Consider the following 16033-nt stretch of genomic DNA (forward strand, 5'->3'; position numbering starts at 1 on the left):
CATGTACCTTGGATGTGAATCCTCGTTGCGTCGCCGAATATAGCACAGACTACGCTCAAGCTGGCAAGTGCGCCTCTCCATGTCGGGGATGGATGTGCCTGAGTCTCTTTCCGCCGCTTCGGCACAATCGGCATCTCCAGACAGGTGGAGCAGCTCCACCGCACCCCCGCTTCCCACGCTACTCACAGTCTTATTTCCCCATGGCATTCACCACTTCCCTTTCGGATAACTCGTTCCTTCACTCCTTCATCATCCAACATGACGCATAGTCAGGAGAAGCTAGATCAAGAAAAGGAGGGATTGGTGTCCTCTCTTGAACATCTTTGCGGGCACAAGTCCGGACAAGGTGCAACTGCTTCCTCACCTACCCTCACCGATCACAATGTGCAACACCACGCTCTGACGCCCGCACATGCAGCCACCTCACAGCAGCGCAGCTGGTATTCTCGCTTCTTCCCTTCAGAAGAGCGGGTTGACGAGCTCTTTGCCAAAGAGAACCTCGGGAATTGGGTCGTCAATCGAAGCACTGGAGAGCAGGTCTTCGAGTCTATGCCCATCTATGGTGAGTAGGTCTTGAGCAACTGTGACTGTGACTGCAGTCTTGTACCGCCAGAGCTAACGATGACGGTCTCAAAAAAACAGTTCGACTGGGCATGCATATACTCTTCCTTCACTCCAAGAAGAGTAGTCTCCTCAGATATCAGTCTGTAGACCACCTCCTCGAAGAGCTAAGCGTCAGTCAAGGCAAGGCCTATGACGATGAGAGCGATCCGGCGGCAGTCCTGGAGCACATCAAGAGCTTCGTTGCTACCTATGCCATCCCACTCGATGAGCTTCTGCAGCCAGACCTTTCTAGCTACCGCAACTTCAATGCCTTTTTCGCTCGCCGGCTCAGAGGGGATGCACGCCCCGTTGCAGAACACACCGATCCAACCGTCATCTCCTCTGCGGCAGACTGTCGTCTGACCGTCTTCTCTACTGTGGACGAGGCAACTCGCTTCTGGATCAAAGGGAAGAACTTCTCCGTACCGAGCCTCCTGGGCGACGAGTCCACTGCGAGCAAGTTCCCTCCTGGTAGCTCGCTGGCCATCTTCCGCTTGGCGCCTGCTGACTATCATCGCTACCATTCGCCCGTTGGACCCTCTGTCGCTGGCGCCACGAAGCATATCAAGGGAGACTACCTGACTGTCAATGGTGAGTTGGTAAAGTTCAGGCGGTGTACCTTACGCCTTGCAAAGTGCCTTTAGCTGATTGGCATTTTCCTTCTGCGCAGCTACTGTTGTCAATGAGAACTTTGATGTGTTCACCAACAACAAGAGGGACGTCCTTCTCAACACCTGGACACCAAAGCAAGGAGCTCAAGGTATTCCCTACGCGCTCGTAGCTATCGGCGCTATGCTAGTCGGGAGCATCGGCTGGTCAGAAGGCGCCGCCGAGGGATCTCCTGCCAACAGAGGTCAGGAACTGGGATGGTTCCAGTACGGCGGCTCGACCTGCATTGCCGTCTTCCCACCTGAGGCCAAGGTGCAGTGGGACGCTGATCTGCTGAAGACGTCTCAAGGAGGTAGGGAGACCATCGTCAAGGTCGGTGAAAGGATCGGCAAGTCATTGGCGTGAGCTAGTCCTTCATGGGGCTGGCAAAGATACCGCGGAAAGAATCGTACTGTACATTGAGCTGATGAGGTATACACGTAGCAGATAGGACAATATGACCAAAAGGTCTACGGACTTGCAAAGAAATTCCTAATATCGCCTTGACCTTTGCGCTTCTTCGGTGAATTCGCGTGGCCCTTCTTCGCATCATCGGTAGTCTTCTTGGATGGAGTAGTGGGCGCACCACTACCTTGCGGACGTGGCGGCGAGGTAGGTTCCATGCCACTAGGCGAAATCTCATGCCGCCCCTCGACCTCGGCACCCAATCCCAGCTCCTCCTCCGTCTCCTTCTTCACCTTCTGCTTCTTGAAGGAATTCTCCAATGCCCCCTCTCCCATCTTGACCTCGGGAGCTTCCCGCTTGAATGGAGAGCCATGGCCTTCCTCCCTCTTTACGCTGCCGTACTTGCTCAGGCCGCCGTGAGGCTCGTCCAGAGTCGAGTATCCGCCGTTGGGCCGATCCGGGGAAACTGGAGGGTTCCATGGGTCCGGAGACCAGCGCGAAGAGGGGGGCATCGATGTAGAGCTGTCCTTGCCTTCTTTCTTGCTCCCATTGCCAGTGGCAGACGTGTGGGTATCGTGGGACTCTGCAGCTTTTGTAGCAGCCAGCAGCTCGTCATGAGGAATGTCCTTCCCCTCCTCTTGTGCTTGCTGGATCTCTTCTTCTTGTTTGGTGACCTCAAGTAACGCATGATCGTCTCCTTCCCCTTCCTCTCTAAGCCTGCCCTTTCGAACATCTTCTCCAGCGACCTCGCCTTCCTGCGGAGCAGGGGCATTCGTCTCGGAATTTGTGTCGGCTGCCGCCTTCTTGTCACGGCTTCCCTCGTTGGTCTCGGTCTTGCCGGACTTTTGCGCTCGACCAAACGCAGCCATGAGGCCATCTTTGCGATCCTCGACTGGCAGCAAGAAGCTGGGATTATCATTGCCTACTTTGCCTACCTCTTTGGGGACCTTGTAGAATTCTAGCTTGCCATTATACGTCTTGACCAGCTTCTTGACCTCGGCCAAGGGGGTATTTGGATCCAGCCATATAGCAATGGCTTCTTCAGAGGGGAGAATGAGAGGTTGTCTGTCGTGCAAGAAGTCCAGCTGGGAAGACACTTCCGTGGTGATGATGGTGAAGGTGAACCTCTCTTCGCTCTCGCCATCTGGACGACACCGCTCCCAGAGGCCTGCCAATGGCATCATCATCTTCTCTTTACCCTCTCTGTCCTTTCTTCCTACTCCAGATTGCTCCATGCCGATGAAGTGAGGAATGCGCTCCACGCCTGAGCCTTTGGTCTTCTTGAGCCACTCGTAGAAGCCCTGTACGAAGACGACGCAGCGCTGGCCTTTGTTGAATGGGCGTGACCAGAGTGGCGAGCCCGACAATAGAGTATCGTCTCGAGCATTAATAGTGTTCATGGTATCTTTGAAAGTTGGAAGCTGCTTCTGGTGAGGTGGAAGCAAGCCCCACCGCATCGTCTGCATAATTGCACTACCTGCCTCCTCCTTCTCATCCTGCTCTTCCTCGTCCATCTCAATCTGCAGAGAAGAAGTGTCCTCCTTCGGAAGGACATGCCTTACTACAGGTACATATGAGTTTGGTGCTACATTATGAGAAGCGTGGTACGTATCAGAGCCTCTTGTCTGGCGGGGTCGGCGCCGCCGTGGGAGTTGAGGTGCCACGGCGGCTCTGTACTGCTGCGCCGGATGCGCCTGCGGGCTGTGAGACGCTAGTCGTCAGCGGAGAGCTTCTCGAACAGGGCGCTCCTGAGTCGTACTCACAAACGACCACACATTGCGGCGGTGAAGGTCAGCCTACCGGCTCTGGCCGAGGATAGGTCATGCTCTCAAGAGGAGTACGAGTGGGAAGCCCGGTCCGGAGGGCGGAGACGCTGCAGATGCGGAAAGGCGCGAGTGAGGTGGAGTGTCCTTCCGTCAGGGGCTGAGGCAATTTTACTCCTCAAGCTCCGATCCGATCATCGCACTTCGCAAGTAGTCTTCCTTTCCTCCTTTCATTTCACCACCTAATCTCACTCCACCTATCGCCTCAAAACGAACAACGAGGACGCTTTTTCACGCACAAGAGCTCATACGTAGACAATGGTTCAACTGACAGAAGTCACCGACGAGTCGGTCAGGAGGTCCAATGTCGGACAAGAGGATGAAGAGGCATGGGAGAACGACAGCGAAGCTGTGAGTAGCAATACGCTTTTGCAAGATGCAAAGTTGCGTCGATGTAGCTTTGAGCCCCAGGAGAGGTACGAAGCCTGGTATCGATGTCGATAGGACTCATTGTCACAATCTCACATTGGTCTGTGTGCCATCGGAGCGGAGGATTGGCTTCGATATTTGGAGGTTCAGAAGCTAGGGGTACATTACACCCTGTTTCATTGGAGTCTTCTAAGGTATTGTTGTGCTGATGATTTTCTCTGCACGCCACTTACTTCATGACAGCTATCGGACGATCTCTCTGACGACGAAGACGAAGACGATGATGACGTCTCGGAGCGAGGACTGGCCGTTCGCAAAGAGACGCTTGCCCAGCGTATCGCCGCCCTGAAGGACATCGTTCCGCCGTCCACCCGTCGCAGTCTGGCTCTTCGCTTCCAGACAGCGTCAACTTATGCTTCGTTCGGTGGCAAGGTCGTTGGCAATCTGGGCTGGATGGTCATTACTACCGCAATCTTGGTCGGACTGCCATACACACTCGCTTCTGAGGGCGAGGCCATGATCGTCCAGCAGGAGAGGGAATACGCCCAGCAGCAGAACGGAGCTCAGCAGGTGAGTTGAATAGGCAGATTGTCAGAGGAGGCCGACTGGTGCAGGAGAAAGGAGAACGGCAGTCTGTCTCAGGGGTAGAATGTGTAGGCTGGAAGAAGATTGATGTGCCGCATCGTACTGCCAGCACATTTGCTGTTGAGTGCCTGGGCATGCAGTGACCAAGCATCAGATCGAGCAACAAGGCTGGCTGGGACATTGGAGAGCGGTCTCCGCTTGTATTCGCGGTCATTGTCAGCACTACGACGAAGCACTGTGCTTACTTCTCTTGCTCATTCCTCTATCTTTCTTTTAGATGCTCGGCGGCGGCGCTCCCGGCGGTCTCGACGGTCAAGGCCAGCAACAGCAGGGCGGAATCCGACCTCCTGGCTTCTAAGACGTATCTGCAAGAGACTTCGTGGAGGGAAGTTTGGAGCGGCGGGCAGACATCTTCTGGGCAGCAGAGTCGGATCTTGCTTCACACCACGAGGAATGACGCTACCTGTATAACATTTCATTACAATTGCACCACTGTCTCCTCTGAGAATTTCGGATGTCAAGAGTAGTTGACCGATTAGCACCGATTGCCCTGCTGAATTGACCTGTCTGACTGACTTCGCCATGCGCCTCCGCCAAGCCTGTGGCGCGTCATGTGGTCCTTCTTGGGCTTGTGCCTGGGCCGACCGGCAAACGCGGGGTGTTCAACTCCGGCTATCCATTTACCCCGGATGGCAGGGTGGTCCCCATCTTGCCCCTTGTTCGCCTTCTCTGTCTCTCCTTGCCATCAAGCATTATCTTGCACCCTCTGATCACAAGACATCTTCTCCAGTCTCATCACCATTGATAGTGTCGTCCACAATGGCCTCCTCTACTGAACGAATCTCCCAGCTTGCGGGTCACCTTGACCCCCGAACATGGTCCGGCAAGGGCCTGGCAGCCGCCCAGGTCAAGAGTGACTCTGATGTAGTCATCGTTGCAATGGGCCGGACTCCCTACTGCAAGGCCTTCAAAGGAGGGCTGAAGGACTGTCCTTTTGACATCTTGTGCTACGAGACATTCAAGGGAGTTCTCGGTCGTGCTGACATGGACCCTTCCCTCATCCAAGAGGTCTGTGAGTAGGCATTGTGGCGAGATATATTGCGGTGTAGGAGGCCAAGCTTCTTTCAGCATTAGCGGGCTCTCACACGACACATCTTTGACGATCCATCTTCACAGCCGTTGGAAACGTTCGCAATGTAGACAACCACTACGACATCCGAGCAGCTGCTCTCGCTGCTGGTATCCCCAATACTGCCCCCACTCATGTCCTCAACCGCTTCTGTGCCAGTGGACTGCAGTCTTTGCGTACCATTGCCAACCAGATCCAGGTGGGAGAGATCGAGTGCGGAATGGCTCTAGGCGTAGAGAGCATGAGCAACCACCCCAAGAGGGACTTCAACTTCTCCGAGGTCATCAGGAACTCTCACCAAGAGGCAGCAGACTGCATCATGCCCATGGGATGGACATCGGAGAATGTGGCCAAGGAATTCAAGATTACCAGGGCCCAGATGGACACCATCGCTGCTCGCTCTCACAGCCGAGCTTTCAAGGCACAGAAGTCAGGCAAGTTCGCCGAGGAGATCTTCCCCATTACCGTACCGGATGGAAATGGCGGCTGGAAAGTCGTAGAGCATGATGACGGTATCCGAGAGAACTCGACACCCGAGGGACTGTCCAAGATTAAGCCAGCTTTCCCACAGTGGGAGCCTGCCCAGACCACTGGTGGCAATGCCAGGTGAGTAAAAGGAGCACTGGCAGTTGGCAAGATGATTGATGAATGGCATTTGGCAAGATGACCGATGAATGAGGTTACTCACCCTTTGCTCTCCGTGTCTGCGACAGTCAAATCACCGACGGAGGCGCCGCTATGATTCTCATGAGACGATCGCTGGCCAACAAGCTCGGCAAGAAGCCCCTGGCCAAGTATGTCGGCAGTGCTGTCGCTGGTCTGCCTCCCCGCATCATGGGCATCGGACCTACCATTGCCATTCCCAAAGTCCTCGAACTGACTGGGATCAAGCCAGAGGAGGTGGACGTCTACGAGATCAATGAGGCCTTTGCATCCATGCTCGTCTACTGCCAGCAGAAGCTCGAGATTCCAGACGAGAAGCTCAACCCCCAGGGAGGAGCTATTGCTCTGGGCCACCCTCTTGGAAGCTCAGCCCTGCGACTTTCGATTACTGCCCTCACTCAGCTTGCGAGGGCAGAAAAGAAGGGAGGAGTGGCATGTGCCGCGGCTTGTATCGGACTCGGCATGGGCCAGGCGGGTATCTTCATCTCGGAGTAGAGGCGAGGCTGTGTACCTGACTGGAGGCCACACTGTTCCCTCACGCGTCCCCACTTGTCCCCAATGTATTCCGACTCTTTCTTCGTGATCTGTTCCATAGTCTTGAACCAAAATGAATTTCCTCCTTGGCACTGTGTAGCTCCTGTCGTTACCATGGCCGAGCAGCGTCGTGAGGTCACAGTAGTACGCCTTTCCTGACTGCACTCGGACATCGGAAAGGGACGCACTTCCTGTCGGAGTCTGAAATCTCTGGTGTGCGTCCGTGAGCGAAATTTTTGGCAGCAAGCGTCCGGTTCTTCATCCGTTTCCCCACCTTTGGCTCCATCGGCCAGTCCCACTCCTCCTTGCAACCCCACCCTCGCACCCCTCTTCCGCTTCGAAGATGGCAAAGGGACCTAAGAGAGCCTCGAAGAGGACCTCGACCAAGCAGCGTGTCAAGGTCGAGAAGAAGGTCCGCGAGCACCACCGCAAGCAGCGCCGAGAGGCAAAGAAGAACCCTCAATGGCGTACCAAGAAGCAGGCCGACCCGGGCATTCCCAACTCCTTTCCCTACAAGGAGCAGCTCCTGGATGAGATTCAGATGAGGAGAGATCGGGAGGAACAGCGAAAGTTGGAGGAGAGAGAAAGGAGGATTGCAGAGAGGAAGAAGGGCAAGGCGCCTGCTTCGGATGACGAGGACGAAGACGATGAGGACGATGCCATGCTGGCGAACGAGGAGGAGGAGGAGTCGCCTGCTCTCGCCAAGCCCACCAATGCGCCTGTCTATACCGGATCGCTACAGGAGCTACTTGACGATGATGAGGTCAAGAACATTGTGTTTGCTCTAGACGCTAGGGATCCTGAGGCGTGGAGGTGCGAGCAGGTGGAGAGCGCCGCAAAGGGCAAGGGCAAGGCTGTCCATCTGGCCGTGACGAGGTGTGGTGAGTAGTGAATGCTGGAGCTCGTAAGCATGGATCTAGGTTTTCTGTACTGATCATATGACATCGTCCTGCCGGCTCTTCAGACCTAGTCCCCCTCGAGGCCCTCGTCTCGCACTTGCACACCCTCACGACATCGTCATCATCACCAATCCACACCGTCTCTGCCCGTTCTGCTGGAGGAGCTTCCTCCCTCATCGGTACACTCAAAGGCAAAGGCGGCTCGGCCTTTGTGGGCTTTGAAAATTCTGGCCGCTCCGCTCTGGCCACTCTAGCTTCCAACGAGCTGGGCGAGAATGGCTCTGTGAAGGTCTACGATACGACGCATCTACTACCCATTAGGCGCAGCAGCACCAGTGAGGAAGACGACGACGAAGACGAGGAGCTAGAGGACGAGGACGAGGAAGAAGATGAGGAGGATGCCTATGATGGTTCGGACGACTTCGACTCGCAGCGTAGCAACGCCTACCGTCTGCTCATGCGGAATAAAGGCAAAGTGGAGAGGACAAAAGACCCCCTGCCGCTGCTTTGGGCTCTGCTTCCCTTGGTCTCGCAAAGCGAGGACCTGATGCTGCTCTACAATGTCCCAGCATTCGGCTCCTATCGTCCGTCGCTTCCCCCTACGGACGGGGACCTGACTGAGACAGAGAAAGACCTTCACGCCCGGTCTGAGCTCAATAACAAGATCTGCAAAGACACAGAGGAATTCTTGATCGGCCTAGCCAGGGTGCAAGGCAGAGCAAGGAAGCACGGCATCCCAGACGTGACTGCTGCTGCTCGCGTGGTGCTGCGAGACTGGAGCGCTGGGTGCTTAGGCTACTACACTACTGCTAGCGGATGGACTAAGATTGCCAAGGCGGAGAGGGAGCAGATCACTCTCAAGATTCGGGCAGACTTGGAGAAGAAAGGCCTTGGCAAGGTGGTGCAGAGCAGGAAGGACTGGAGGAAGTCTTTCATCGAGGCGCAAAAGGAGAGGAGGGACCTGCACCCCAGCCCGGCTGTGGGTGAGCTGAGGCTGAAGTCGGCTGGTCGAGGAGCTCTTGCAGGGCTGGAAGCCGAGTCTTTTGAGTTCTGGCGACCACGGGAGATCATTCAAGATGTCGAGGAAGATGAGGAGGATGAAGATGAGATCGAGGGCCTCATGGCCAGTGACGATGAAGAGGGAGATGATGAAGAGATGTTCGATGAGGACGAGGAGGAAGACGAAGATGAAGAGGAGGAGGAGGAAGCAGAGGCAGTTCCTCTGCCCAAGTCCGCCCTGAGGCAAGCCTCCCGCCAGGCAAAGGCAAAGTCGCTGGCGGCTCTCGGCCCTGTCGTGTCTGCGAAGAAGAGGGTGAGGGTGGTAGAGCCGAGCAAGAAGGAGAAGAGAAGGACAGGATGAGCAGAGCTGCGTCGTCCTCATTCTTACCTTGTCCACACGTATTCTGGCTGCAATCTGTACTTCTCACTGACGCACGCGCCCACCCAAAATCCCGCAACGTCTCAAAATCCAGTCCGTCCGTCTGTCCGTCCGCCCCCTTTCCGCTGAATCCTCCCATTCAACATCCTACTCATACATTCAAGCCTCTCGAGTGAGCTCACCTCCTGCCGCCATCCCCGTCGGTCGCTCGTCCGCCATGGCAGACTCACCTCCAGGCGAGGGCGCTGTGAGCCTGGTGGCCGGTCGCTCCAAGCGCTCCACGGCCGGCAACCGTATGCGCGCCCTACTAGACCAGCAGCATAACCTCTCCACCACCGACGAAGCCGACGAGATCTTCCGCGAAGAGGACAATGATGTTGAGTTTGCTGCTCCTCAGAGGGAAGAGGAAGACGTCTTCGATTCGGACTTTGGAGATAGTTCGGATGAGGAGGGTCAGGACGGGAGGAAGAAGGGAGGGGATGATGAGAGTGAGGGAGAGAGGGAGTTGGAGGCTGAGGAGGAGAGAAAGAGGAAAGCTGCTCGGAAGGTGAGTACGGTTGCGCAAGACGATGAGATCGAGCAAAGCAAGAGATACACCTGAGCTGACGGACCTTCTTCTCTCACCGTAAAACCCTCAGCAGGCGAGCAGGATGGCGCCTAGCGTGGTACGGAGACCAGCCAAGGCAAAGCCACCTCCCTCCGCTCTGCACTCGGGATCTCGCGACGAGGATGTGCAAGCTGAAGCTGGACCATCCCGACCAACTCGTACATCTCGCAGAATCTCATTCGCCCCTGATGCGAGAGCAGGGGACACCTCTGTCGACCCCAATTCCTCCTCTCGGCGAATCTCCTCACGCCGAGCTACAGTGCAAGCTGGGCTCGACTCTCAAGTCCGTATAGAGGAGGCAGAGGCCCGTCGTCTGCAACATCCCAACGTCCGCAACCCTCCCTCCTCCGTCAAGAAGCCTTCACTCAACCAGGCTGAGCTCATCGAGCTGGCTCTGGAGAGAGAAGAGGAAAATCGCAAGAGTCTCAAGGAGTGGATGGAGGTCGAAGAGGAGAGGAAGAGGAAAGAGCTAGGCAGAGAGAAGAGGGCATTGCCCTCGAGCTGGATACGCTGGCGGAGCGTTAGATCAGAAGTGCCTATAGAGCGGCCCATCATCGTTCTGGAGCCGCCAACGCAGCCGGCCGATGCGGACGAAAAGGAGGCTCTAGTTGCAAATGATTCGGTAGTCGATGTGGTCACGAAACCAGAGCCGACCGCCGAACAAGAAGCGGATATGTCAGGACCAGTGATACCAGCTGCCGATGTACAGGCACAAGAGTCAATCCAGATCGCCGAGCCCCAAGCAGACGAGTCGACTCAGGTGATCGGAGAGGCCGATGCAACTGCGAACGACTCGATGCAGGTCATTGCAGATGAGATTCAGGCAGATGTATCAGGACCCGTCCTGCCACACCAAACATCACGCTCAACATCGCCCCAGACAATGTCACAACGGGTCGACTTCACGTTGGACCCTGTACTTCAAGCTCGCAAGGAAGCAGCAGCAGCCGCGGCCGCGGCGGCAGCGTCCCAGAAGGCTGCCGAAGCATCGTCCTCGAACACTCAAGGAGCTGATGTACCACCTACAGAGCTCGAAGCTCGGTCACTCGTGTCCCTCCACTATACCACTCGTCCAGCGCCTCCCTGGCCGGAGCAATGGGCCTCTCTTCTCGGATCTCATACGAATTGGGCGACAACGCACGTCGTTCCTGCTCGCAATCGCCCCTCGAAACCACGCGCCTCTCTCTGTGCCATCACTGGCAAGATGGCTCGTTACAAGGACGCAAAGACCGGCATTCCCTTTGCAGACGTGAAGGCTGCGAGGGTGCTGCGGGCGCTAGGCGAGGAGCAATGGGAGTGGTGCGAGGTGGACATCGATGTCAAGAGGGCCGAGAGCGGTAGCAAGACCAAGGCCGACCAGACGAAGGTCGGTGATGCTGGCACTACCGGTGACGCTGAAGATGGGGCTGTGAAAAAGGTCAAGAAGAGCGCAAAGAAGATCACAGACGGCTCTGCCGGCGGGGATGGACAGGGCAAGACTGGCTTCTGGATCCTAGCTCAACCCAGACCCTCAGGAGGGGGCGCCCAGACGACTGCGACACAGGCTACGGGAGAGGCTTCGTCCACTACTGCCCCTGCTCCTGCTAGTGCACTGCAGGGTAAAGCATCCCTCAAGCGTAAAGTCTCAGCAATGGCCTCCCCAGGAACCTCCCGTGCGGCCAGCGCAAAGAAGACAGCCGCAGGCCGAGCATCGCAGCACGCCTCTCCCGCTACGCCCATCTCTGCCTCTAGCGCACCTTCTCCTGCTCCCTCGGCAGCACAAGCTGCACCTACCCTCTCGTCTCGCACCCCAACAGCAGCACCAGCAGCACCAGCAGTGGAAGAAGTTCCCCCGCATCTAGCCGCCCTAGGCATCGCACCTGGCGACGAACAGGCCGTTCTGGCTCGCGCGCTTGCATTGCCTTCGGGGACGACGAGGAGTGGGAAAGCGAGGAGCAGTTTGCCTGCGGGCAAGAAGTGAGCTGGAGGGCGCAACGAGATGGAGCAAGGAGGGTGGCCGGAGAGAGAGAGAGGGCATTCTTTGTCCTCTTTTATCGCTCCCCTCTGATGTGCAATGTACTTCTATACAACCGTGTACTGATGAGATGTGAAATATGGATTGAGTGAGATACCACTCCTGGGGGGCAGAAATCTGCGAAACCTCGCAGATTTGGCTGCTTCTGCCGCCCTCTTGGCGTCAAGTCTAGTGCTCCCCCCCTCTGTCTCCACAGCCGCAATCGCACACCAGCTCTTCCCCCTCTCCTCCTCTCCTCTTCGCTGAGCTCAGATCAGCCCATCGAGCCAATCTCTCCTCTTCCCCGCTCCACCAATTTTCCTCGCTGCAAGGGACGCAGCTGCGGGTTGCTCTTCTACAAGGACATAATCTGCCAATACCTCTTGCAAGGAATCTCTTGCTGGAGTGAGGAGAGCAGGTGAAGTGGCACTTGCTGCTGATCGGGAAATGTGAGAACGAGAAGAGCTGGCGAGACCTCTCAGAATGGCAGCGCGCAATTGAGTTGCGGTGAGGGGCTGTGAGAAGCAAGATGGAAGAAAGGGGTAAAGAGGGAGTGAGTCAGCCTCGCGATGGGTCTGGAGTGGGTCTGCCTATTCTCGCCTCTTCCAACTCACCTCGCTCTTGTCCACTGCTCCCGCCTCGGCCTTTCCTCCCAACTTGTCCGGCGGACCACCCTGAGCCGCAATTCCCAACCTAGGTGCCTTGTAAGTTCCTGTAGGGCTCGACGCCTTGCCCAAGTAGGAGAGCACATCTCCTTTTGTGAGCATTCCCTTGAGTCCTGTTCCCTTGATCTTGGAAGTGGCATCATCGATGGAGAGGTTGTTCTCTCGGAGGACACGGAGGACAGAGGGGAACATGGGGGCGTTGGGATGGTCGGTGTGTGACTTTGTCGAGGTGGTGGGAGTGGCCGAGTGCCTATCTGGCGTCGATGAAGAAGGGGCAGGGTTCGACGAGGACGAAGAGGAGCCAGAGGAGGAGGAGGAAGAGGAAGCTTCTTGCTTCTTTGGCTCCTCTTTCTTTGGCTGTTCTTCCTTCTTACTCGCTCCCCCTTCGTCTTTCAAGTCCACTTCACTCTCCCATTTGCTCAATTCATCCCCTTCTTCAGCTAGAACTGCAATGATTTTCCCCACTGCTACATTCTTCTCTCCAGCCTGTACGAGAATCTTTGCCATGACTCCATCATCTTGAGCCTCTACATCCATTGTTGCCTTGTCCGTCTCGATTTCAAGAAGGACATCGCCAGCGCTGAAGGGCTTGCCTTCGTCTACCTTCCAGGTGGCCAGACCGCCCTCGGTCATGGTGGGGGACATTGCGGGCATGGTGAATTTCTGGAAGGCGGAGCTGGCGGGTGAGGCATGGAAGGCTAAAGCGGAGAGGGTAGGGGGAAGGAGAAGGGGAGAAGAGGTTGTGAGTAAGGTGCAGGCAACTAGGAAGAGCACCAGGGTTAGTGTTGTTGTTGGTGTTGGTGTGGGATGTGTCTCACCTCTTGCGTGAATTTGATCGGCGGCAGGCCTGAGGAGCTGCCTTGCGGCTGTCCATCCCCTTGCTACGATCATCGTGTCCAATGGTCGAGGGAAGTGGAGGAATGAGAGAGACGGAGGGGAAGCGGTGGGGTGGAAGGCGAGGGTGAAGGTGGGCGAGGTAGATGGAAGAATGGAAGGTCCCACTGCCTTCCTGATCGATGGTATCCCCTTGCCGCTCCGCCCCGGCGACGGAAGGGAAGATGGACAAAACCCAACGGAAGCCATCGCCCAACCCCAGCAGCCCCAGCCAGCCAGCCAGCCATCCGTTCCGACAATCACGCCCACGCCACGCCACGCCGCCCACTCCGCTCCACCCACCCCCACACTCCGATGAACATTCCCTCTGTAAAGGTCACCCGCACACACACACGCGCTGCCCCTCTACGGGTAAAGGCGACGCTTTGCCAAGACGCAAGACGAGCAATGAAGTGAAATGGTGGAAGCCTGAGGATCGGAATACATCAGACAGATCATATCACCCGCACCCCTGGTCCCCTCCTTCCCCCACTCCGCAATCAGATGACCCGATCCACTCCGCTGATTGTGCCCACTACCCCGCAACTCGCTAGCTACCGCGGAGCGACCATCAGTAGAAGCCACGGACGACTTTACCGCCACCGTAGAAGACCCGAACTTCGAGATCAGAGACACACAGGCATTCCTCATGGCGTCTCTCCATTGCGCTGCTGTTGGCCGAGCTGCCCATCACATCGCATCGTATTGCTAGCAAAGCCGCGCTTATCGCCTCCCTTGCTCCGACCAACCAGCCTCTCTCCGGGGATGTGGATGTTGCTACTGCCCGCACAACTGACACTCCCGCTCGCCAAGGGGGAAAGAATTCGAGCTGCTATTTGACCTTGAGAAGTGCAAAGCAAGAATCAGCCTTTTGTCTTGCTGTTCCAGATGATTGCAGACTGACCCTTACCTCCCTACCCACTCCTCAGCATCAAACACCCCTTCTTCCCCGTTCCCTCTCACTCTGAGCAAAACTCAAGATGGTACAGTCTTCACCCGTGAGGACTCTTTTGCTGCTCCTTCTCCCTATCCTGGCTCTCTTCCTCACCGCGACGCCAGGAAGAGCCTTCCCAGTGTCCATCGAGGACGGTAATGTCTTCACAGAGGAAAGCCTGGTCGAGAGGGACTGGCCGCACCCACTAAGCCAGCGCGATGCACATACTATCCATTCGGATCCAAATGGAGATACCGTCCATGTCACCTCTCTCAAGGCTCCAACCGCCGCCACTCTCACTTCCTACCGTGTCGGCGGAGGTGACATTCCCACTTTTCGTGGATTGACACCCACGCGGCCTCGACTGGCCCGCCGAGCCTACATCATTGTCCACGGTGTAAAGCGCGACGGGTCCGTCTACTGGAGTCTGCTCAACACGGCCTGGAATGCAGCTCGAAAAGCGGGCATTGCAGATGATGCGAATTCGATTCGTATTGCTCCCGAATTCCTCTCTACAAGAATGGATCCAAAAGTACGCACTGGCACTCGACTTGGCTGGGCAGATCAAGATGGTTGGTCAGGTGGAGATGCAGCTACTGCTCCCGTCAATGCCACTGCTAATCTAGCTGCCATATTGGACTACTATCTCGACTCTTTCTCAAACAAGGCCACTTACCCACTGCTGGACACCGTCGTCTTTGTAGGACATGGAGCTGGTGCACAAGCAGTACAGCGCTATGCCGTTCTAGGCAAAGACCCCTCTCGTGCCTCTTTAAAGGTGCGATACGTAGTCGCCAACCCATCCACCAATCTCTACTTTACAATCGATCGACCTCAACCAGTGAACCCTGCCGCCTGTCCTTACTTCAATGACTTCCGGTACGGGCTAGAATCGTACGATTCACCCTACCCAAAAACACTAAGTGATGTCAATCTCTTCAAACGATACCTCTCTAGAGATGTGCGCTACCTCGTCGGAGATGCCGATACGAAAGACGATGAGGGAGATCAGAATTGTGCTGCGCTAGCGGCGGGTGGAGTGCATCGACGAGATAGGAACTTGGACTATTGGGCTTACCTGCACCTCCTTAGTGGGACAGGGAGCGTGCCTAAGTACCCTGGAATCTTCCCGGCACTGGACCCGGCGGGAGTGGTGGCCAAGAATATCACGCTAGCTGCTGACCCTACAGGGGATGGCGACGACGACAACAACGATGACGACGACGACGACGATTCTGGTGACAACGACGGTGACGACACTAGCGACCCGAGCACAAGCACGAGCACAGGTACCTCCCTCTACCCAGTCAGTTCCTCTGAAATTCAAGCCACTTTTCGTACAACGACGTTCAATCACCAGCTTACAGTGGTTCCTAGAGTGGGACATTCAGCGAGCAAGATGCTTGGAAGCGTACAGGCGCTACGTGCCATTTTTGGAAAGTAAGAAGTCAAGTGAAGTGAAGTGAAGTAGGGAAAGGGGAGAGTTTGAAGAGGAGGAGGCGGAGGTGGCGTATCCTGCTGCTCCTCCTCTCCACCACCTCACCTTCGGCTTCTTCTTCCTCTCGTCCCGCTGGCCACCATTAGTACTGCCACTGGCCCGCCCTACTCCATGCCTTGCCATTGCGCACACACTCATCCTCCCAGCACAACCACTAGCACTACCACTACCACTACCATCCTACTCTATTCCACCTAGCTCCATCTCCACCTGTCATTATCATTATCCAGCATCCTTCGTAGTTCTCTTCTCTCTTCGTCTTCTCTCTCTTTCTCTCCTTCTTTTCCCCTCTTCTTCCCTCTTCTCTTCGTCTTCTTCTCTTCGTCTTCTGTCTTTCTTTCTTTCTCTCTGCATTCAGATTCTTACATGGATTAAAATCATAAAACGTCACTACTGCTTCCCCCTCTCTGTACTTCTGATTGAATGT

The 16033-nt window shown here is 56.0% G+C and overlaps 8 protein-coding genes across 8 annotated transcripts; 6 read left to right on the forward strand and 2 right to left on the reverse strand.

The window, feature by feature from the left end:
* BCV69DRAFT_31889 (hypothetical protein) lies at positions 1–1669 on the forward strand. The gene is made up of 3 exons (XM_025495199.1): positions 1–562; positions 643–1194; positions 1274–1669. The coding sequence occupies exons 1-3, from the start codon at positions 259–261 to the stop codon at positions 1615–1617; spliced, it is 1200 nt and encodes a 399-aa protein (XP_025346925.1). The 5' UTR covers positions 1–258; the 3' UTR covers positions 1618–1669.
* Positions 1485–3526, reverse strand: BCV69DRAFT_31892 (DUF159-domain-containing protein). The gene is made up of 2 exons (XM_025495200.1): positions 3420–3526; positions 1485–3357 (listed from the first exon to the last, which is right to left on the reverse strand). The coding sequence occupies exons 1-2, from the start codon at positions 3431–3433 to the stop codon at positions 1722–1724; spliced, it is 1650 nt and encodes a 549-aa protein (XP_025346926.1). The 5' UTR covers positions 3434–3526; the 3' UTR covers positions 1485–1721.
* A 139-nt stretch (positions 3527–3665) lies between these two features.
* On the forward strand, positions 3666–4892 carry BCV69DRAFT_283868 (mitochondrial import translocase, subunit Tom22). Its single transcript, XM_025492843.1, has 3 exons — positions 3666–3830; positions 4092–4418; positions 4711–4892. The coding sequence occupies exons 1-3, from the start codon at positions 3738–3740 to the stop codon at positions 4789–4791; spliced, it is 501 nt and encodes a 166-aa protein (XP_025346927.1). The 5' UTR covers positions 3666–3737; the 3' UTR covers positions 4792–4892.
* Positions 4893–5109: 217 nt separating this feature from the next.
* BCV69DRAFT_283870 (thiolase) lies at positions 5110–6928 on the forward strand. The gene is made up of 3 exons (XM_025492844.1): positions 5110–5505; positions 5610–6168; positions 6276–6928. The coding sequence occupies exons 1-3, from the start codon at positions 5253–5255 to the stop codon at positions 6718–6720; spliced, it is 1257 nt and encodes a 418-aa protein (XP_025346928.1). The 5' UTR covers positions 5110–5252; the 3' UTR covers positions 6721–6928.
* A 98-nt stretch (positions 6929–7026) lies between these two features.
* BCV69DRAFT_290724 (hypothetical protein) lies at positions 7027–9128 on the forward strand. The gene is made up of 2 exons (XM_025493725.1): positions 7027–7640; positions 7724–9128. The coding sequence occupies exons 1-2, from the start codon at positions 7103–7105 to the stop codon at positions 9016–9018; spliced, it is 1833 nt and encodes a 610-aa protein (XP_025346929.1). The 5' UTR covers positions 7027–7102; the 3' UTR covers positions 9019–9128.
* Positions 9129–9253: 125 nt separating this feature from the next.
* On the forward strand, positions 9254–11603 carry BCV69DRAFT_300077 (YL1-domain-containing protein; the record flags this gene model as incomplete). The annotated part of the gene is made up of 2 exons (XM_025494423.1): positions 9254–9583; positions 9675–11603. 2 exons carry the CDS (start codon positions 9254–9256, stop codon positions 11601–11603), a joined length of 2259 nt encoding a protein of 752 aa, XP_025346930.1.
* A 302-nt stretch (positions 11604–11905) lies between these two features.
* On the reverse strand, positions 11906–13192 carry BCV69DRAFT_287885 (hypothetical protein; the record flags this gene model as incomplete). The annotated part of the gene is made up of 3 exons (XM_025493588.1): positions 11906–12151; positions 12251–13062; positions 13120–13192. 3 exons carry the CDS (start codon positions 13190–13192, stop codon positions 11906–11908), a joined length of 1131 nt encoding a protein of 376 aa, XP_025346931.1.
* Positions 13193–14154: 962 nt separating this feature from the next.
* On the forward strand, positions 14155–15552 carry BCV69DRAFT_287886 (hypothetical protein; the record flags this gene model as incomplete). Its single annotated transcript, XM_025493589.1, has 3 exons — positions 14155–14533; positions 14561–15221; positions 15387–15552. 3 exons carry the CDS (start codon positions 14155–14157, stop codon positions 15550–15552), a joined length of 1206 nt encoding a protein of 401 aa, XP_025346932.1.
* Positions 15553–16033: the final 481 nt, after the last annotated feature.

Source organism: Pseudomicrostroma glucosiphilum (assembly GCF_003144135.1).
Source record: "Pseudomicrostroma glucosiphilum strain MCA 4718 unplaced genomic scaffold BCV69scaffold_10, whole genome shotgun sequence".
In the NCBI taxonomy this organism is placed as follows: Eukaryota; Fungi; Basidiomycota; class Exobasidiomycetes; order Microstromatales; family Microstromataceae; genus Microstroma; species Microstroma glucosiphilum.

Bases quoted from the DNA above. Each gene is read 5' to 3' on its own strand.
- BCV69DRAFT_290724 (XM_025493725.1), top strand. From the start codon at position 7,103: ATGGCAAAGGGACCTAAGAGAGCCTCGAAGAGGACCTCGACCAAGCAG. The intron at 7,641-7,723 runs GTGAGTAGTGAA...CCGGCTCTTCAG, and splicing joins TCTGGCCGTGACGAGGTGTG to ACCTAGTCCCCCTCGAGGCC.
- BCV69DRAFT_283868 (XM_025492843.1), top strand. From the start codon at position 3,738: ATGGTTCAACTGACAGAAGTCACCGACGAGTCGGTCAGGAGGTCCAAT. The intron at 3,831-4,091 runs GTGAGTAGCAAT...ACTTCATGACAG, and splicing joins GGGAGAACGACAGCGAAGCT to CTATCGGACGATCTCTCTGA. The intron at 4,419-4,710 runs GTGAGTTGAATA...TCTTTCTTTTAG, and splicing joins AGCAGAACGGAGCTCAGCAG to ATGCTCGGCGGCGGCGCTCC.
- BCV69DRAFT_283870 (XM_025492844.1), top strand. From the start codon at position 5,253: ATGGCCTCCTCTACTGAACGAATCTCCCAGCTTGCGGGTCACCTTGAC. The intron at 5,506-5,609 runs GTGAGTAGGCAT...CCATCTTCACAG, and splicing joins TTCCCTCATCCAAGAGGTCT to CCGTTGGAAACGTTCGCAAT. The intron at 6,169-6,275 runs GTGAGTAAAAGG...TGTCTGCGACAG, and splicing joins ACCACTGGTGGCAATGCCAG to TCAAATCACCGACGGAGGCG.
- BCV69DRAFT_31889 (XM_025495199.1), top strand. From the start codon at position 259: ATGACGCATAGTCAGGAGAAGCTAGATCAAGAAAAGGAGGGATTGGTG. The intron at 563-642 runs GTGAGTAGGTCT...TCAAAAAAACAG, and splicing joins CGAGTCTATGCCCATCTATG to TTCGACTGGGCATGCATATA. The intron at 1,195-1,273 runs GTGAGTTGGTAA...CCTTCTGCGCAG, and splicing joins AGACTACCTGACTGTCAATG to CTACTGTTGTCAATGAGAAC.